Source organism: Parasteatoda tepidariorum, chromosome 7, assembly GCF_982258835.1.
Source record: "Parasteatoda tepidariorum strain Cologne lab strain chromosome 7, Ptep-v5.0, whole genome shotgun sequence".
Taxonomy (NCBI): Eukaryota; Metazoa; Arthropoda; class Arachnida; order Araneae; family Theridiidae; genus Parasteatoda; species Parasteatoda tepidariorum.
In genome coordinates, this window is record NC_141761.1 from 24796477 (window position 1) to 24819705 (window position 23229).

The 23229-nt window shown below is 29.6% G+C and overlaps 1 protein-coding gene across 2 annotated transcripts in view; it reads left to right on the forward strand.

Moving 5' to 3' along the window:
- Window positions 1-4030: 4030 nt before the first annotated feature.
- Window positions 4031-23229, forward strand: part of LOC139426078 (QRFP-like peptide receptor) — a 240336-nt gene continuing 221137 nt past the window's right edge. For both annotated transcript variants that reach the window (XM_087167503.1, XM_087167504.1), the window contains exon 1: window positions 4031-5303. In XM_087167503.1, coding sequence (XP_087023629.1) covers window positions 4922-5303 — 382 coding nt within the window. In that variant the 5' untranslated portion in view covers window positions 4031-4921. The remainder of the gene's footprint in view (window positions 5304-23229) is intronic.

A 23229-nucleotide genomic window follows, 5' to 3' on the forward strand; every position in this document is an offset into this window, starting at 1 on the left:
CATGGAGCTAGCAAGTCCAAATCCCACCGTAACCTTGGATGCATCTACTCATTTATATTTACTTAATTATTGTTATGCACATACATACGTAAGATTTTAACCAGCTACCTCACCAAGTTGCAATAAATGCATCTTTCTAATTTTTTTCTCTAATTTCTCTTAACTTGATCTTTACTTAAACTTGAGTAGAAATTATAAAGGATATTTTGCAATGAGCCCACAAGCCTGCTTATGTTTGTGCAACAGTAAATAAAAACAGATAAATTCCTGAAATAGTAATATTTTTTTCATTATTTTAAACCAATATCATATATATATATATATATATATATATGTTTAATAAAGCACATCATGTGATCGTTATAAATGAAATAATTTATTGTTTTTTATTAATTATCTCCTTTTTATTTAAAAAACATCTGAGCCGGTTGCTTTAGAATACAAGTGCAGTAATACTAATTTTTGAGATGTAATTTGAGAGAAAAGGTTACATTAATGACAGTATCATTAATGTAACCTTTTCTCATAATTGCGATTACTTTCTTTCTGTGTAATATCTTGTAAAAATCATAAATGGAAAAGAATAAAATAGCACAATATGTCACAATATGCCTGTATATTAAAACCTTCAAAATATTTACTAGTAGGGGGGTATTTAAAGTATAATTAGTCTAAAACCTACAGAAGATTTATGCATTAGAGTTAACTAGAAGAGTTTTAATCCAGTGTTTATGCTTGTTTGAGGTAGTACAAAAATGATGTTTCTCGAGTACAAAATAGGAGATAAAACGGAAGCAATGTAAACACTACTTCTTCAGCGCTGACAGTTAACGAGGAACTCGAAAATCGTTTGAAAAAAAATCATTAGATCTTGTTTCTCATCATCACTTTTAAATTTTGAGATATTTTTTTATATTTAAAACGAGTATAAAGTATACTTGATTTCATATTTGAATTTCCTAAGATTTAATGTAGCGTCATATGCGAATATTGCTTTTAGTATTATTTTTATGAAGATAAGAACTAAGCAAGTATCGCTTCCTTAGAAAATATATGGGATTTTATGGAATATAATAATATGGAATTTTCCTTTGAAGTGGGAAGTTCTTTGAAATGTTAAATTCTTTGAAGTCTAAAGTCACATGAAACTATTTAAACGCTAAAAAAAAGAGGCGTAGACTAAACTACTAATTTAACTACTTTGTTTGGGTTTTAACTAAAACAAACTTTCGTGACTTATGAGTAAGATAAAAAAAAATTATAAATAAATATAATTTGTTTAATTGATTATGAAATGAATATACTTAAGAATTCAACAATTCAATTTTAGAGCATTAATAAAACAATGAGAAATGTTATTTAAATTTTTACTTTGAGATTTTTTTGACCGAAAAATAAATTTAAATAGTTATAATTCATAATCAGTTCTAAAAAATCTAGATTTACTGAATTCTACTAAATTCTGCTACTCTAAAACAACAGGAATTTTTTTTTTAATTTTAATAATTCAGTAAAACAATTTGTCTCTTATTATTCCAGTGAGTGGCACTGTCTAAAAGTGCAGACAGTTTTTGCTTAAGGCAAAACATTTAGAATTTAAATATAGAATTGAAAAGTTTAATGGTTAAGCAGCTTTTCGATCGCCAATTTTCATCAGGTAGAATCTTTAAACAATTTAACATTCTTGGGTTTGTGGGGCTAGTAGTTACAGACCATGTCAACCGTCGTCTATGAAAAGGTACCCCAACATATAGTCAAGTTAACATGCCTTATATACTAGTGAATTGTAGTTGTAATTTTGTAGTGGAAGATACGCTACAGTACTCCCCCACCAGAATTATAGCAGTTATAGAATTCGACAGTTGGATACCACTAGTTGCTGTATTTGTAACAGACCGGGAGAGCAGGATTAAGATCACCGGGTTTCGAACATTAGTCATGAGAGCTGTATTAAGATCATGGTCGTAGTCGCTCCTGTGTTGCCTTTAGCAGTCGGGTGCATGCAGGATGACGTTGTGTGTGATCGAGACGAGACTGAGTAGCAACAGTGCGAGGTGGTGGATAATGATGCAGTCACAAGTAGCAAGTCAACTGTCCAATGTGTAATCCGTCGAAGAAGGCGTTACTGTCTAGGTAGGCGTGTTCAAATTGAAATGGGTCTTTCTGCCGACGTAGGCGTGTTCACACGAAGTCCGAAGGTCACCAATGTGGGGCTAGTAGTTACAGACCATGTCAACCTTCATCTATGAAAGGTTACAAAAATGTAAGAAATTGCTAAACCGGCACATTAATAAAACTGATAGAATAATCTTTTCTGATTCGAACATATTGTGCACTGAGCACAATAGTTAGCGCAGGTTAAAATGCAGCAACCTTTGATGATATACCTGAAAGTGTACGAACTGTGCATCGCTTTCAGAACAAGAATTCTGTAATGGTTTGGGCTGCAGTGTCAAATAACGAAATATTTCCTCTGAAATTCATTGTTAAAGGGGAAAAATCAATCCTGAATATTATAAAAAATAATTATTGCCTACACATTTATTGCCACATGCTGACAGATTGTATCCAAAAATCGATTGGATATTTCAGCAAGATTCTGCACCATAAAACCGGGTCAAAATAATACAGGCTTGGCTCCACGTCAATTGTTCGAAACTGATTAAGCCAGAATCACTGAATCTAAATATTTTAGACTATTGTGTTTGATAAATTCTAGAGTTTATAGTCATTGTTAAGCAGCACAAAAGTTAGGACACTCTCAGAGTTTCTTGATTGCATGAATGGAACAAATTATCTCTTTATGATTCGTGCTGGCTTCAGACATAAGAGAATATTTTTCGTAATCGATGAAGATGGTGGTCAATTCGAATAAAGCGTTTTTAAGGTAAACTTCTATTTATAGTGTTAATCCTAGTTGTGTATTTATTATTTTCTATTTGTACTATAAAGTGATTCGATTTTTGTAGCAGTATTTTGTAGCCACCCTGCATTTGTTGATTCGGATAGCGAAGCAACTCATTTTATTTAACTAGTTTGATGTTTAATTTATGTTATTTAATCTCTTATATAGTTTTTGATAAATCATTTAACTATTGTAATTTAATTCAATCTCAAGCAACTTATTTTATTTCAAAAAGTAACTGAAATTATGGATAAAAAATAATTGTTTTACAAATAATTATATTTTATATTCGAAATTATTATAAACTAATATTTTTCATTAATTAATTCATTAATCAAATTATTGAATTAACATAATTCATTAATCAAATTAACACTTTTATTTTAATTTTTATGCATTAATAAAATAATAAGAGATGTGTTCGAATTTCACTTAAACATATTTTTAATTGAAAATTTCTTAAAAAATTAAAAATTACGTTAAAATTAAAAATTATATGACATGTCTAATTTATCATAAATCTCAACGGCTAGTTTGTATGTGATTTAACTATTTTTGTTTAATTTATTTCAACTATCTTTTTTTTCATCGCCAAACTCTAATAATTGAAATTATAGATTAAAATAAAATGTGTATATAAATATATATCGTGATTGAGTTAAATTAAAAAATAAACTAACTCCTGAAGAATTCAACTCACTTGATTCTGATGATAACCATAAATATTTTTAAGTTTTCCTTTAAGATATTTTATTCCAAAAAAAAAATATAGATAAAAAGTTATCAAAAATCTGACATTCGAGGAATCCAATTTTTTTTAAATATTATATTTTAAATAAAATAGAAGCATTTTATGCACAAGACATTCTGGCTCAGGATAATTCTTAGTAGAATTCATGAGTTAATTGCGCTTTAACAAACCCTGAATGATGAGCTTTTCTTCACCTTAACATCAGCCCGAACAAATGAAACGGTACAGAAAATATTTTTTTGACCCTTGCTCTCTAACTCGTTGTTCGAACTGTTCTCTCTACGCGAGGAAACTTTTCCACCTTTTAGTGACGTCATGCTCCAAAAGAGATGCGTAAGACTCCCGTTAACAGGAAAATATTCTCTTCCACTCTCATTCCCGAAATTTAAGGGCGTGCGAAACGTGGGGTGTCTTCTGCGCTGTCAGTTAATAATATAGACTAGGCGGTTTGCATAAAACTTTTAAATACATTGCAAATGAAATGAAAACATTACTTAGAATTGAAAATCTTCTACTTTAAGAACTTGGCAAACTCCTTTAGATGACCTGAAGAAAAAATATAGACAGTTTGAGACTGTATCTTCAAGTAAAAGTATGTGTTAAAACATCTCCCCATGCATTGAGAAACAAAATATTCCCCATATATTCCTTAATCATATATTTTTAAAATATTTTTTTTAAATAAAATAAACTTAAAAAACTTGAGTTACAAAATGAATGAGTGTTTTAATTATTTAGTAATGTATTAAAAGTTATAGTTGATTTTTTAAATGAATCTACTAATATAATGTAATTGAAACTTTTATTATATCAATAGTGGATACATATAACATTTATACGATTTTAATAATGGTGATTTTCAAAGATAATTTTTGAAAACTTTTAATTTTAATTAAATTTTTCACTCAATTTAATATTGTTGTTTAATAGATTTTTCAAAAACTTCTATTTATCCCTACGAAATATTTTAGAAAGATACGTATTTTCTTGGCTTTAAATTAGTATAAAAAACAGTACTTATTATGAATATTAAATTTAGAGTTATAAAATTAAATCAAATGAAATACCTAAATTACATTTAATTTTCTTCTACTTTTTCGAAAAAGTAAAGAAATTTAAGATGACGTCAAGATCTAAAAGTATTATTATTTAAACTAAAAATACCTTCTACTAAAGCTTGTAAAAAATATTATTTTAATCTTTATTATGAAATTAAAAATAATGTAAATAGAAGGAAAAACTGCGAAGCCTCTTTAAAAAAAAAAATGAATTCAGTCAACTCAACAGAACTCATCGAAGAACTGTCTGTATTTGAAGGAGACTTCTGTAACTTCGAACTGAATTTCAGTTTGCATGAATATCCGAACCCAGCAGCACTGACTGAACCGATTTCCTGGGAAGAATATGTCAAAATTGTATTCTATGTCGTCATCTTAGTAACTGGCCTAGTGGGTAACATTAGTGTTATTCTGACTGTAGCTCTCAACAGATCCATGAGGACTACCATTAACTTGTATCTTGTGAATCTTGCTTTTGCCGATCTTCTTATCTGCATGTGTTGTATGTGGGTGCCCGTTGTGAACAGCATCACGAAACCTTTGTATTCTCTCGGAAGCTTCATTTGCAAAATGAACCCTTTTGCTCAGAGTAAGTACATTTTGTTTAGTTTTTCATTATTTACGTAGCTTAATAAAACTGCGTGTTAAGACTAAGTTGTATAAATAAATTTAAGTAAATTGCCATAAAATAGCTTTTATTTTTCGAAGTTTCTGTCACTATAGAAACATTTTTGAGAATAATCTGTTATTTTCATGACTGTTGTGAAATTGTATCTTTTATTCAGTTCAGTCCGAATTGTTTTTCAGCATTATTATTAGATCAAGAAAAAGGCATAAGGAAGAGAAATCAAAGTTTTGTGAAAATGTTACTTTTTTGCTGTTTAGATTTGAACTCATTAAAATAAGCAAAAAAAGAAAATTCTTCATTGATTTTAATGATTTTCCAATAGATCGGGAATTTTCACAAAATTGGCTATTTTTTTAAGAAAAAATAAATGTTCTAAGAGTTATATTAATTGTCCTTTTTAATGGTTCAAATAATTTCTCTTCATAATAGAAATAAATATAATCTAAAACTAAAGCTTTGCTTACAGCTTAAGGCACGTAAATAAACTACATAGTAAAAAATTACGAATAAATTTATGATAAAAAATACAGGGACACAGGGTGCTGCATTTTATCGTATATTTCATTTTGATCTTAAAATTTAATGGAACAAAAAATCTGATATACCGTAATTTTCAAAGTAATGTTTACTGTAAAATTACTGAAATACTGTATTTAAATAAATATTACTATAAAAAATGCGGTATAAGATTTTACGTTAAAATGGATTTTACTCATGTTGCACTGAGGGCGCCAGTAATTTTTGTTACAATTTGATACGAAATTTTTTACAGTTTAACTTCGTATTACTTAACATATCTTTTTTTCTACATTTAGCGTCTTCTTTGAAATATTTACTCTATCAATTTAGCATTAGTTTATTTTCAACAAATGATAGTTAAGGTACATTTATCAAAGATCTATAAATAAAACGTGTATTTACAAATTAAAATTATACACCTTTATAAATTAAAAGTGTATAAAAAGCGTACTAAAAGAGAAATAAATTAAATTATCTAAACAAATATTCAAGCAAAATACTATCTTCCATAAATTTATTTCGTTTTAAAATTTCTAAAAAATTTAAGCAAAAATATTAATTTTATCCTTATAATTGTAAAAAAACAAATGAATGTTTGCAATATTGAATGAATTTAATTTTCTTATTACAGTACAACTAAAAGCAACGGATATAGTTAAAGTAAGTCGAATAAGAAATAAACTCGAAATTCCGTTGAATCAAATGATTTTTTGAAAGGAATTATCCCCGCAAATGTCCTTAGATATAGCTTTTTGTTTTACAAAAACTTAGATTAGACGCGTTAAACTTTTAACAAGACACCTAAAGTTAAAAATTTAAATATATGAAAATTAATAACAATATAGCACATTATGCCTTGACAAGTAACTACAATGTTGGAATTTTTATTCTAAAATTATGGTAAAATAACTGACAGCAGTCTGTCAATCCAATTAACCATATAGTGTACGGTAAAGAAAATTTTTTTAAACCACTGACAACTAGTTTGGTTATAAAATTATGGATACAAAGTATGCGGTTTTTTACCATTTACAACCAACAGGGTTTCAAAACCATGGGGAAAAAATTTAACTGAAAATATTTTGGCAGCTTTATGCTGCTGATATCTATGCGTGAATGAGAGTATGGTATTCTAATAACCCCATGTGACAAATTGGGGAGTACAGGATACTGGAAACACTTTATGTGCTCAAGGAAATGGATAAACATTGTGGTGTCAACTCTGAGACTCGAACCCTAGTTCTGCCGATCATGAGATTTACAAATCAGCCCTCTAAGCTATAAAATGTACCCATTTTCAAGGAACTAAGTTGCTTCATTAGGTGGGCCAAGTTGGTAAGATAAAATTCTGGTTGTATTTAGTAAAAGCTATTAAAAAACGTCACAGTTAACAGTTTGAATAGCATCTTATTTACAATTACTGTACCGTTTTGTTTGTACATGGTAAAATAACAATTAAATAAATTGTTATTAAAAAACAGAGTAGGTATGATAAATTTTCGTTTACTTGAGGCAACATTTCTTTTTTTTAAAAAAAAACTTGTTTCATAATCTAATAAATGATAGTATTTGGTGAAAGCTATTAAAAAACGTTTTTCTCACAGTTAACAGTTTGAATAGCATCTTATTTACAATTATTGTACCGTTTTGTTTGTACATGGTAAAATAACAATTAAATAAATTGTTATTAAAAAACCGAGTAGGTATGATAAATTTTCGTTTACTTGAGGCAACATTTCTTTTTTTTAAAAAAAAACTTGTTTCATAATCTAATAAATGATAGTATTTGGTGAAAGCTATTAAAAAACGTTTTTCTCACAGTTAACAGTTTGAATAGCATCTTATTTACAATTATTGTACCGTTTTGTTTGTACATGGTAAAATAACAATTAAATAAATTTTTATTAAAAAACAGAGTAGGTATGATAAATTTTCGTTTACTTGAGGCAACATTTCTTTTTTTTAAAAAAAAAACTTGTTTCATAACCTAATAAATGATTGTATTTGGTGAAAGCTATTAAAAAACGTTTTTCTCACAGTTAACAGTTTGAATAGCATCTTATTTTCAATTCTTGTACCGTTTTGTTTGTACATGGTAAAATAACAATTAAATAAATTATTATTAAAAAACAGAGTAGATATGATAAATTTTCGCTTACTTGAGGCAACATTTCTTTTTTTAAAAAAAAACTTGTTTCATAATCTAATAAATGATAGTATTTTTAATTTATATCTAATTTCTTAAGCATAAAAATACGCATATTATTCATGCAGTTTTCCTGTCAACGAGCATTTTTCTGAGTCATTAACAAATAAAATTTTGGTTTCAAGATATTTTTCTTGCAATACATTGCTAGTGTATTAATAATAAATTTGAAACATTCACTTGAAATTACTTCTGAAATTTAGATAATCGTAATTGTTGTATGCAATGTAATAAATGCATTTTAGTTTTTTTACGTATTAAAAAAAATATTATAATTTTTATTTAAAAAAAAAACAATTTGATTATACATGATGTAATTAAATTATTAAGTTTATCCAAAAAGAGTAAAGACATAAAAGCTATACTCAAAGTAGGAAAAAAAACTAAAAAAATTTAGAAAATGAAAGGCTTATATTAAAGTCATAATTTTATTAATTTTTTAACATAGGAAGGTAACGTACTGTGACTTTACGAAACGTATTATTTATTTTACAAAAAATTTCATGCTTAGTAAATTAGACAGCGAAAATAAGAAAATCAGCAAATAACAACAGTCATAAAATACAAATGGAAGCTATTTTTTCATATCCATATTCCATATTTTTAAAACATAAACTGGCAGCGTTCTCTTGCTTCTATAGGAGCAAAATAAATTTGTATTTGCAGTTTTATTTGAATGTTCATTTTTGATTACCCTTTGGGATTTATGCTTTATATCTAATTTATAAATCTGTTTGTTTAAATTTGTGTTTTCTATTCCTATTTTTAGAAATAATTTATATTATTTCTATTAGTTGAGCTGGAGTGCTCTAAATACATTCTTAGAGTAGGAGTTATTTTAATGATGCCTGTAAATAACTGATAACACTGGAAGAACTTTTTTTCAAATTTTCTGTTACATTAAATTTTTTAACAGGTCTTAAATACTTTCATACTGATGTTTTCAAATTTGTAATTGATTTCTTTCACCAAGCTACAATATTTTAATAACATTTTCAGATTATTTTTGTCGAAATGCACAAGTTTAAAAACGTTATATATAATAGAGAATCTTTATATATAATAGAGAATTGCATATAATGGAGAATATTGTTGCGACAAACTTCCAGGGTACATCATCAGGATTAACATGCATAGAAATCCATTCTCGAAAATGTCGTCTTGCGCCTCTAGGGGTGCTTCGCAATTATGAACTGTTTCTTCGTTTGTTTCTGAACAGGTTATAATAGAGAAGAGCCCCTTGCCACGTACGATTACGTTTACGTACATGTTTTTATCTGCAGATTTTCTTCTGATTACGTACCCTCTTATTACCCTAAAAGTTTGTTGCAACAGTTAAGCGACGTCCTTTTAAAGAAAACGCTTTTAGATCTGTACATTTCGACAAAAAATGTAATTTTAAACCAAAACTGATGTTTCAGGAGCAAAACTCAGTTCTGATTTGAAATACCCACTCCCGAATTATGCAAGATCAAATGTTTGTATGATGGCATCAAAAACTATGCTCCCCAGTGTAATTTATATTTGTTTGTCAGTCAGTATTTTCACATTTGCATCAAATTTTTTTCACTCCCAGTATAAAGCCAATAATAAGATAACTTGTAACAATTTGCAACGGCATATTCATACTGTATACAAAATGTGCGCAACAAAACGTCAAAATTACGTCACTAATAAGTTATAAAAGTTTGCTTAATCAATTCAAAAATCCTAGAAATACCTTTATTTAATTCAAAAAACATTTTTCTACAACAAACTATTTTTCTACAATAAAAGTTTCTGAATAGAAATATTTCTGAAAAGAAATATTTCTAAATTGAATAAAGCTAAAAATTGCGAAGAAAAATACCAGAGTATGTCGATTGTCTATATAATGGCACGTCTTAAAAGAAAAACTTGTATCAATGTTCAAGCACAGATTGAACCTTATAACACAAATTTAACCCTTTTTTCACAAGGATATTGATAAAATTTTTCTCTGTTGAGTTGAAAATGTTTCTCATGCGTCTCCGGTAGCATCGCAAACAAAAAAGAAAATAATAAATTAAAAATGATAACGCAGAAGCATTTCGTTGTACCCTAAAAGGAAATGACATCTTCAAAAATGCGTGTCAGACGTATTTCTGAAACTTTATGGTTTTTTTTTTTCAAGATAACCCTTCATAAACTTTATATAACATTTATTACTTTATTGGCTATGAAAAAGGTAAAGAAAAAGATTAATTAAATTTTGTTTAAAAATATTATCTAACTATATCACAAGAGTTTATAAAAATATAGCTTTTCAATGCATTCTTCAGCAATTTATGTATTAATAATTTCATTAAACAAATTCTTAGTACATGAATATTACTATAGTCAATAGAAAAAGCATATGATAATGATTCATATAGTTTGCTATGCGTTGCTATATATACTATATAAAATAGTGTATCCAATAAATCTCGTTTTTTTATTTATCTCTTTGCATTGTGTTCGTTCATTATCAGTTTGTTTTGTGTTAATCAATTCAGTGTGCATACAAAGTAAATAAAAATCATTTTATTACCGCTGTTGAACAGCCGACCCAATTTTTTGGGTTTACAATTTCTAATGTTCAACTCCATAGCCTTATAATTTTAAACCCAATTAAGAAAACAAGGGAACTCCTATAACAAATATTGGGAGAAATTTGCCTGCATGGAGGACTTTTAGATAAAGCTAACCAGTATCTGCGTTACATGAAGAGGAAAACAAAGAAATCCTTCCACGGTTAGCCTAACGGCAAGGGGACCCATGATCCGTCTACTACTGAAGATATTTTACGTCGATATTGTAGTCGGTGCAAGCCGGGTGCAGCATTTGAATCGGCCAGCCATCGTTGGGATTCGAACTCGGTTCACCTCATTGGAAGGCGAACGCTTTAATCCCTGAGCCACCACTGCCGTAATAAAATATTGTGGAAAAATAAAAATTTATTTTCAATTAATCAATATCCTGTTTATGAGCTCATTAGTTATCAGATTATCAATAGTATTATCACGCCGTTTGAATTTTGATAATCTTTCACTCAGCAAACACGACCAGGCTCTAGACAAACAGGGTTAATTTTAAGAAGCATTTATGGCAATAGAGAAATAGAAGTTTTCTAATATCATTACAAATGCAAAGATAAAAAGTTTTATAAGCACTCTTCAAATTAAAACAAATACATTGAAATATTATAACACGTGGAAAAGCCACCTCTCTTCAAGTTTATGAATCATTGGAATACAACACTGTTTGAAATTTTGAAGCATATTGAACATCGTTCAAATGTGTTGGAACTATAAATTGGCACTTATGCAATGAGTCTTAAAACTGAACTACTTGAACATAATACTGTTGTTCAACTAAAACGGGAATATAATTCAATTTAATACCTTGCTATTGTTTCATTACCGAACTATTGGCAAATGTAATGATTATTATTCACTAAATTAGTTTTAATTTCGATACAATTAATGAAAATAAGTTGCAAAATATACTTATTTCAATTAAGCTCGTTACTTTTTAAGTTCTGTACTTATACGTGCATATCTGTTTTAATTTTCAAACCTTGATGTTTTTTTGATCTCTAAGTTTCTTTATTTTTTATACTATGAAAATCTAAAGTTAGATGATGATTAAGGATTTAAACACATAGCCATCGTAATTTCTGCGTTTAATCTTACACATATGGCCTGATTTTATAAAAACGCATTTTGCCTCCTTTGTAACTCTCTCATTTCAAATGTCATCTCTGTTTATAAGTCATAGGGGGGCCGGGACAGCCTGGTCGGTAGGGCGCTGGGCCCATATCCAAAAGGTCGTGGGTTCGATCCTCGCCGGCCGAAGACTCCCCGTGTAGTAAATGGTGACTGATGCACGTTAAATCTGTCGAGTCTCAAAGTCCTCCATGTTCCCACAACAAATCAATACCTCTGGGGGTAATGATCCAGGAGTTTCCTTGTCTTCTGGATTGATTCAAAATTACAAGGATACGGAGTTGAACGTAAGTAGTCGTAAGCCCATGAAATTGGGTCGGCTGTTCAACGACGGTTATGAAATAAAATATAAGTCATAGGACACTACTTTGATAAAATTTTCATCAAGTTAAGTTTTTTCATCCTCTCTCATAAGCCTTCTTTGTTTGCTAAAACTCCAACAACCATTTTATCTTTCTGCATCTTTACAGTTTTTGAGATAAATATATAATCTATGCAGTCCGCTTAATTAACATCGGTAACTCATAGAGACATTCAAGGGAAAGAGTATTCGTAAAATTGCAATATAGATTAATTAATATTATCACAATATAGATTAATTAATATTATTGTAATATTGATTAATTAGTATTATTGCAATATAGATTAATTAATATTATTGCAATATAGATTAATTAATATTATTGCAATACAGATTAATTAATATTATTGCAATATAGATTAATTAATATTATTGCAATATAGATTAATTAATATTATTGCAATATAGATTAATTAATATTATTGCAATATAGATTAATTAATATTATTGCAATATAGATTAATTAATATTATTGAAATATAGATTAATTAATATTATTGCAATATAGATTAATTTAATATTATTGCAATATAGATTCATTAATATTATTGCAATATATATTATTTAATATTATTGCAATATAGATTAATTAATATTATTGAAATATAGATTAATTAATATTATTGCAATATAGATTAATTAATATTATTGCAATATAGATTAATTAATATTATTGCAATATAGATTAATTAATATTATTGCAATATAGATTAATTAATATTATTGCAATATAAATTAATTAATATTATTGCAATATAGATTAATTAATATTATTGCAATATAGATTAATTAATATTATTGCAATATAGATTAATTAATATCATTGCAATATAGATTAATTAATATTATTGCAATACAGATTAATTAATATTATTGCAATATAAATTAATTAAAGTTTACGGTTAAGAATATTTCTTAACCCTTGGAGGTTTGAAACCTTCCATAACTGCAATGGTTGAAAAAAAAGCCGTAGTGGCTCAGCAGATAGAGCGCTCACATCCAATGAAACGACCCGGGTTCGCATACCGCCGATGGCTGATCGATGCGAGCTCCTCACCCGGGTTGCAACGACAACAGAGCTGACGTAAAATATCCTCATTAGTAGACGGATCATGGGTTAGAGTCAAAATGCCGTCGGGCTAACTATTCCTTACATGTAACGCAAATGCGGGTTATTTCCATCGGAAAAAAGTCCACCACGAAGGCAAGTTTCTCCCAATACTTGATCCAAGAGTTCCCTTGTCTTCTGGATTGGGTTCAAAATTACAAGGCTACGGAGTTGAACATTGGTAGTCGGAAACTCAAATGACTGTTCAAAGACGGTTATAAAACAAAATTAAATGGTTGAGAAGACGCGAATACAAAACTGCACGGTTTTGTAGACATTTACGACTAGCATGATTTTGAAACCTTAAAAATGAAGCTTGACTGGTCTTTGGAGTTAGGTTATGTAGTATTTAAGGTAATATAGTATATTGGGTCATATAGTATATTAGGTAATGGGAATATGTTGTGATTGAGTTCTTTTTTGTCAAGCGAACTATGAAATGTAATACTGGCTATTTAGCGTAATTACTCAATTAATTTATTTAGTGGTGTCCTCTGTAGTGAGAGATGGAAATTACTAGAATTTTTGTGTTAAGCTGGCGTGTGGTGCTGCCATCAATGCGTAAATGAGCGTTTCGCATTTAAATAGTCCAGGGTTAACAATTGAAGGCAAGGAAATATTTTGGCGTCAATGCTGGGATTTGAACCCCCCTCACGAGATTAAGAGATTATCACTCTAGGCTAAAGTATGTACCCAGCTGTAAGGAACTAAGTGGCTTTATGAAGTACCCACCACACATCTATTGCTATAAGAAAATAAGGCACCGTCTATTATGTTTGGCGCCCGATGATGGAAAATAAAAATATGAATTCGTAATTTTTATGACATGGCTTCGTTTCTAGCTTTCGATGGGCGTGCACTCGAATCTCATTCGTTGTGTGCCTAGTTTGCATTTATAAACTTTTGTTTAACTGTATTAAATGAAGGCAATTTATAAACGACTTTTCTCATAGTTAATAATTTGAATACCTTTTTTTAACGGTTATTTGATTTTTTTTTTTTTTTTTGAATAATGGTAAAGTAAAATTTAAATGGAGCGTTAACCAAATTTTCAGAGAAATTTTTAAAAGGTTCTTAACTCTTAGTTTTTCACCTTTTATTCTAAAATATATTTCGCCAAAATTTCGCTTTTGATTTTTCATGGCATGAATTTTCTAATTCTGTACTAAACCATTTAAATTTTAATTTACAATTAGAAATAATTTCCGTTACATGTTGTCCACCGCAAAATTAGGTAGAGTATGGTAGCCGTAGCAGACATTTATCATCAACTTTTTTGTCAAATCTAGTATTTCTTCGCTGTTGTATTATGTTACTTTGCCATCATAGAGAAGATAATGTTTAAATGTGAAGATTTATTTTCGATAAACCTTCTTAAGCTTTAATAAAAAAAATATTTAGCATTCTTCAATGATATATTATGATGTAATATAGAAGCTATTAATAAACGGCGTTGAAAGGATTTTAGAAGAAAAGGCTTAGAAGAAAAAAGTATTCGTTAAAAAGAGAAATTGGCTTCTTGATATCGAAAACTTTTTAAAACCGTTAAAAGCTACATAAGACCTAGGTTGATAATCACGAAAGGTAATAAATGTAAGCTTTTAATAGCGTATTCAAAGCACTAAATTAATATATAAAATACTAAATATCAATAATCTATATTATATAAAACGCTAATACGTACGTATGTATCAATAAAACCGATGATATTTCTTTTCTCGCGCTGGCAACAGTTTTCATTTTTAATTGATTGGATTCGGCTCGCAAGAGCACGTAGTGAGCAACCAGATAACAATAACCAGAGTGAGCATTATCAGGTTGCTCAATTCAGATTCATGCACTAAAAACATGACAATATTTAATTTAAACTCAATTGGGTATAATATGAAAAAAACACAACTACTTCGATTTAGTAGGAACAACATATGACGCAATGCTAAACGAATGGAATTTAGTTGTTGTTTATTTAGTTATTGTTATTAGTAGTTGTTGTTATTTGTTTTAGTTGTTGTTGTTTATTTAGTTGTATTTAGTTTCAATAACTTTTCTTTATAATGCAATAAAATCTGGCGAGCAGCTATTTAAACGATCGAACACTACGTTTGTTTATTTGTGACTTGAAGTTAGGCTCGCAGAAAATGCCGTCCATGGGTTAAATTTAGTAGGAACAACACAACCTGTGACGTAGGCTATATTATACCCAATTAGGAATTAATTAATTAATTGAAGTGAGAATGCTTTAAAAGGCCGCTGTTGAATTGATATTTTTCTACTGGGAGCTACCTAAACGTCTAAAAAAACGTTTAAGTGTTTGTATTGAATGCATTGAATTTTTTTTATATTTCGCGTTTATTTATGCATTGAATTTTCACGCTTTAAAATGCAGAATATTAGTGAAGCAATATTTGATAATTTATTTTGCTAATATGTTTCTTATTTAGCTGATGTTTTGATTTTTTCACCATGTACAATCTAAATAGCTAATATACTTTTTTAAAAGCCAATAAGAACATTGGTAGAATTCTTCTACATAAGTACAATACTATGTCTTTGATGATAAAATACTATGTCTTTGATGATAAAATGCTATGTCTTTGATGATAAAATACTATGTCTTTGATGATAAAATACTATGTCTTTGATGATAATATATTATGTCTTTGTGCTAGAACATTGTGTTCATTGGAGAGCGAGCGCAGCGAGCCATGGTTCACGGCGTGAACCACATAGGATTGCGTAGCAATTCTCGGGGGTTGGTGAGCGTTAGCCTCTAGTTGGCCTCTGAGCGGAGCCTCCTAGTTGAATTAGAAATTTAGTTTTGATTTTTAAAAGAAAACTGCAAACAACAATCCTATTTTCTTTTGTTACATTATTTTAATTATATGTCCTCATCCTCCTAGTGAATTTTAAAGTAGACTCAATGAAATAAATAACATAATGCGATTATTACTTTAGTTTTCATATTACTGAAATGGAAATATTTTATTTGCTTGTTACATGTTCATGAAATCCAAATTATAACGTCGGATAAATTTTTAAAAAAACGTTTTTGTCTAAAAGAAAAATTTAATAAAAGCATATATACGATAAAATAGAATTCTGAAAAATTTACTCTTTTGTTTTCTGTTACCGTGCCTAATAGAAAGGAATGGTCAGGGCATAGATAATTGAAATTATTAAACTATTAGGAGTAAAAAAGAACGATAATCAATGTTTTAAATTATAAAAATTTAAGCATTGCTTAAAATCCTTTTTCTAACATGTCTTAAAGCAACTGTATAAGCATTGAGCTTCAAATAAATATTTAATGAGTCAATATAGATCCATATGTATGCTATATTTAAATAAAAAGAGTGTTTTAACAACATTTTAATTTCAACGCATGTTAAGTTGTGTAATAAAATTAGTACATTTAATACTTACTCAAACACTGCATGCTATTTCTCATACATTATATGAATAATAATGTTTATACCGAAACTTGAATGCAAATTTCACGTTCATGACAGCTTTTGACAAACAGATTTTGATGTAACGGTTTCATCTGCGTTTAAAACTTTAAAACTGTCAAAAACTGTCATGCAGCAAATTTTTGATAACCCTGTATGCAAAGTTTGTGAATTGTTAACAGCTCACACTATGGAGAAACTCCGAAACTATATAACACAAGATTTGTAGTGAATCAGGTTGTTGGCTTCTAATCAATGATTAGATTGCATCCTTAAGAACATTTTTCAATCATTTTGTCCCTTTATTCTTTTTCTGTGTCAACATCTCAGTAATGATGATTACTGATAATACTGAAAGTTATAAAATTGTATTTGGATATTCAAGGAGAAGACATTAAAAAAATATAAATTACTTTGTTCATTCAAAATAAAATGAAAAAACATATTTATTTTGAAAGTGATCATAAGTGATAATATACTTTCTGGCTTTTTTTTTAAAGAAAAAAACTTGTATGCATATCCTTTTATGTATGTAGTATTTATTATGTATTTAATAACTCAAGAAAGAATATTACATCTTATAAAGTATTGCTTTTTTTATAAATTTCCAAAAAATATATTAGCTAAAATTTTAAAAGTCAATTATCATTTTAAAAAAATTAAGAACAATGTATCAAACTCTGATTAACAAAATTGTAGCCTTCGTTCTTTTAAAACGAACAAAACAGAAACGAAGTAAACAGAAACGGATGTAACACAAGTTGTATTCCGGAAACATTTTATGTGTGACAAAAGGCAGAAAATTAATAACCGAGAAAAAATGATTTTAAAATTTATTTTATTATGTTAGCTCTATAAGCTGTGTTTTAAAATAGCTTTATTTTGGGTTTTTTTATTAAAAAGTATAAGTGCATCATATTAAGGAGAGCCCTTTCAAACCTCGAATAATCATTAATCATTTTCGTTATTTATTTTTTTCCAAGATATTCCCTTAGGCGATGATTTTTTTTAATTGCAATTGCATTTCGTAGGGCAAGTAAAGATGTCTAACAACATGTAATCACTACAAAGTTCTTAAAATATGTTTTCCGTTGCATTTTACTTTTAGTTTTCCTTTAAGCAAAATTATTAAATTGTATATGTTCTTCTTACTTATACATTTTGTATGCAATTTTTTGGGCTGGAATAGCCTGGTTGGTACGGAATTTGGTCCTTGTCCTAGATGTCGTGAGTTTGATCCCGGCAGGACGAAGACGCTCCATGTACAAAAGGGTGATTGATGCAAGCTAAATCCTCCGAGGTCACAAACTCCCCCAAGTTGCCATAACAAAACAATATCTCTGGAGGTATTGGATCGGAAATTGATCGTACTCTGGTTCTGGTCAAAATTAGGATCTGAGAATGGATGGATGATGAGTGAATGGAACATTCTATGAAATGAGCTGTGTCTTATGTATGTGACAGAAGTTAAATTCTTGGTCATGGATGGCGCCACTGGAAAATAGGAAGAAACTTACCCTTCTGCCTTAAAATAGGCTTGTCAGAATTTGCAAGAGGCATAAGACAACAACAACAATTGTTATTTTTTAAAAGAAAACGAACTTGTGCATGCAATAATAGTTTATGATACACTGACTTTCACTTTTCTATTAGCATATTAGCTGCTTACTTCATATTAGCATACTTATTTTCTATTAGCATTCTAACTTTTTCTTATACTTAAAAGTTGTACTTGCTACTAATAATTTGTGTTTATTTCTCCTTATTTTGTTCTTATATTTATATTAAATTTATTAAATAAAATAATTTAGTCAGAGTTTTAAATTCGAATCTACTGAAATCAGGATATAAATAGCTGAATTAAGTTTAAAAGTAGATAATTCGGTCAGCCTGAATAGTTTAACTCAGAGTCGAAATAAAACAGTTTATTTTCTAATTTCCTTTCTCTGTCATACAAAGAAGATAATATTCTAAAACAGTTTCTCATTTTGGTCAATACAATGAGCAAAAAATAAATAAATAAACAGTCCGCCCTGAATCATTTACATGAAATCAAATCTTAAAAAAGTCTTATTTTTAAAATTAGATTTCTCATGAACTATTCGACAGACTTCGCACATAATTTGTATTTTGCATCGTAAAATTACATTCGTAAAAATGATGTAAAACTTATATTTTTTACAATTTAAAATACTACTATTAATAAATCTATATAAAAAGTAATACCTGCTTGTGTGACCTTTAAAAACTGCTAAACAATCAGACCGAAAGCGATGAAATTTTGCATACAGGTAGCTCCAAGCACCAGAAAGGTCACTGTTGATATTAAAATATTCTATGAGGATCCGTTATGAGCAAAAACCGAACCGGAATTTTCTGAATCGCTAAGCGTTAGTCATTGTTTTAAATTTTACTATAAAGTGATTGAGTTTTTCAAAGATTTTAAAGATATTTTCTGTGATATTTTCTATCTGTGATTGAAAATACCATGTGTGATATTTTCTATCTTATCTATCTTTCTGTCTTGTTTGATCGAAAAAATATTTTTTTCACATACCTTATTTTCTTTAATCGCTATGTGAGATAAAGTCAATGAACAACATTAACGGGTTAACATTCGTAGAATACGTCATCAAATTAATATTTTCAAGATAATCTGATACCACGTGTTTATTTTGTTTATAGTAATTCTTTAAAATATGTTTCGCTAAAAGTAAGCAATCAAAAATCAATGGTAATAGAAATGAAAAAAGGTCACGTATTTAAAGGTAAAATGACTGGAAAAGTAACAATTTCACTTAGAAGAAACGTAAAAAATTGCCCTACTATTATTGGCGTTGATGACTGTTAATTAATTTAGGTAATATATGCATATTGAAATAAAAGAAGTAAGCTAAGTACTAAAAGACAAATTTTGTGGAGTAAAAGTACTTATTCGCTCAGAGGAAACGTAAAAATTACCATAATACTAGGAGGCCTCCTGCTCGCTGACGCTCGCCAACCCCCGGAGCTGCTTTCGCAGTTCATTTCGGATTGCTTCGCAATCCGATGCTCGCTTTGCTCGCTCATTGGATACATTCTTAACGTCTAGCTTTTATATACTTTTTTGAACACTGAAGTTCCGAAAACTTTTCACTGTAGAAAGTTCTAAACCTGTGCATTTCAATATTAATTTGAAATTGCAAACAGCTCACATATTTTTCTTAATCACACTATTCTAAATTTCAGTTGTTGAAAATAGTAACTGTTGTAAGTTTTGTTTTAAAGTCTTTCCCACCCGAGGGCTAAAACCATGTGTTGTAAAACAATATGAAATAGTACTGAAGCATCGGCTTCGATGAAGATAATTTTGTGAGAATTTTTTTGATAATTCGGTGAGAATTCACTCGATTAGACATATGATGCTCACTACGTGCTCTTGCGCGCCGAAGCCTATCAATTAAACCGTATAAGCGTTTTATATAACATGGATTAGCCATATGATGCTCACTACGTGCTCTTGCGCGCCGAATCCAATCAATTAAAAATGAAAACTGTTGCCAGAGTGAGAAAAGAAATATCATCGGTTTTATTGATACATACGTACGTATTAGCGTTTTATATAATACTAGGAGGCTCCGCCCCCTGCTCGCTAACGCTCGCCAACCCCCGAGAATTGCTACGCAATCCTATGTGGTTCACGCCGTGAACCATGGCTCGCTGCGCTCTCTCGCCAATGAACACAATGTTCTAGCACAAAGACATAATATATTATCATCAAAGACATAGTATTTTATCATCAAAGACATAGTATTGTACTTATGTAGATGAATTCTACCAATGTTCTTATTGGCTTTTAAAAAAGTATATTAGCTATTTAGATTGTACATTATGAAAAAATCAAAACATTAGCTAAATAAGAAACATATTAGCAAAATAAATTATCAAATATTGCTTCACTAATATTCTGCATTTTAAAGCGTGAAAATTTAATGCATAAATAAACGCGAAATATAAAAAAAATTCAATGCATTCAATACAAACACTTAAACGTTTTTTAGACGTTTAGGTAGCTCCCAGTAGAAAAATATCAATTCAACAGCGGCCTTTTAAAGCATTCTCACTTCAATTAATTAATTAATTCCTAATTGAGTTTAAATTAAATATTGTCATGTTTTTAGTGCATGAATCTGAATTGAACAACCTGATAATGCTCACTCTGGTTATTGTTATCTGGTTGCTCACTACGTGCTCTTGCGCGCCGAAACCTAACAATTAAAAATGAAAACTGTTGCAAAAGCGAGAAAAGAAATATCATCGGTTTTATTGATACATACATACATACGTACGTATTAGCGTTTTATATAATATAGATTATTGACAATAATGATGTTTAATTAATGTTGATAATGTGTATTAATTGAAAGAAAAAGATCATCCCTCTACTAAAAAACAAAGTTAATGTAAAAAGGATACTTATTCTTTCTGGAGATATTAATGTTCTCCACATTATCATAAATACCGATGCATAATTAATATTGGTAGTATGCATTAATTGAAATAAAAAAAAGGCTACCTGCTAAAAGGCTAAGTTAATGAAGAAAAGGTAAATGATAAATTCGTCTAGGGAAACCCTAGAAAATCGCCTTACTCAGATGCCGCTTAATTTTGATTACTTCTGGTGTTATGAAAATTGGTACAATTTCAATAAGAATTCCACAAAGGGTTTCCCGCAGCTTCATAAAGTATTTTTCCAGTGGTAACAAAGGTGCCACTGGATTTTCCTCCACTACTTATATTTTTGACAGTAAAGTAAATAGTTAAAGTTAGTCATGCTTATCAAGGTCTGATAAGAATTCTATTTGTTTTTAAAATTTTGACTTTAGTTTGCTGCTACTTATAAAAGTATTTCGCTCAAAACTCGAATGTTGGAGGTAGGCATTAAGTACCAAATGTATTAATATCAGTATAAACTGTTATAAATATAAAGTATTATAGTGATATATTCACTGATTGGTGAAATTTCACCAATACCAAGCAGTTTTAATACCGATACTGCGGAAATATGAGTCTTTTTACCCCGTATAAGGGACGTGCATCCGATAAATTTACTCGAAAGTGGTAAATTTTGACTATCATGAGTTAAACAAGGTCAATATCATCCGGCCAAATGATGCTAAATTCAGTCAAACTCTACTCTGATGGGAGGAACGACAAAAAACGTGCTTTCCCTTATAGAATAATTTAAAGCAGCTGAAAAAGGCAACACATAATAATAAGTTGCAAAAATCGAAATTATTTTAGCTTTATTAATTGAAAAGCTCAGTGGAAAAAGAGAGGCTATAACCACAGAGTAAGAAGAAAAAATGTGGTTTCTGAACTATTAAGCAAGCTGATTTGTTAGAAAGCGGGACTAATAGTTTTCAGTCTTATTTTATTTATCCTTGCCTATTTGGAAAAGAAAAATCCTGCAAGCATACTGAAAACTCATGGGGATTAGAACTGTTAATACAGTCAAACCCCGCTCTAGTGAACAAGGTTTATAGTGAACTCCCGGATATAGTGAATGAAGTGTTCGGTCCCGTGCCTTGCTATACACGAGTAATGTTATTTTTTGTGGATATAGTGAACCAAAAAAGTGAGATATAAAGAGCTTTTTTCTGTCTTCGACTGATTTGTTTCTCCATTTTTTTTGTAATAATTTTGAAATTTATACTTCAAAATAAATACATATACCGATTTTTAAAATCATCTATGGAGGAGAATGTAGCGATAAGTATTTTTTCTTGTTTGCTTCTTTTATCTCACTTTCCCATCCCTAAACTCATTCTAACCCCCAATCCAGGCAGATGATACGGGCAGTGGTGGACTGCGCTCAGTAATTGCCTAAAGGCTTGGTTTCTTAGGACAGGACGCCGTCAGCTGGAAATCAGCGCTAACCTCTGATTGGTCCATTTGTGAGTTTGATAGTATGCGTCATCGAACGCTCATCTTGAACTACAATTGCCGTCCAACTCAACTGCAGTTGGATTACAACGTGACGTTAACCACAGAAGCAATGGCGGACAACATCCAACAGCACATTGAAATCAGCCAAGATTTTGGTTTTGACATTAAACATAGCTTCTTCATTAAACATAGCACTCTTCATTTAACTCAGCTATAATGTGTTTTTTCTTGGACAAAGTCATTATTTCTTCTCTAAAACACTGGTCGACAATAACAAAATCAATACAAATTCAAAATAAATATTTGTTTACGTTATTAGCGCATGCGCAATGAGAGATAATGTCTGCGTAGGACCGACTGCTCACGCTGAGCTAACAAAAAAGTATTTTTTTGGAGTCAGCTCTATGTCAACTTTCCGCTGACGCCCAGATAAGGCGCTAGTTCTAAGAAACCAGGCCTTCAGCTAAGAAACCAGTATTTTGTTGGCGTCAGCGGGAGGTTGACGTCCCGCTGACACTGAGATAAGGTGCTTGTCCTAAGAAACCAGACCTTAAATTATAACCCCTAACAGTATGCTGATTGCACTTCTAG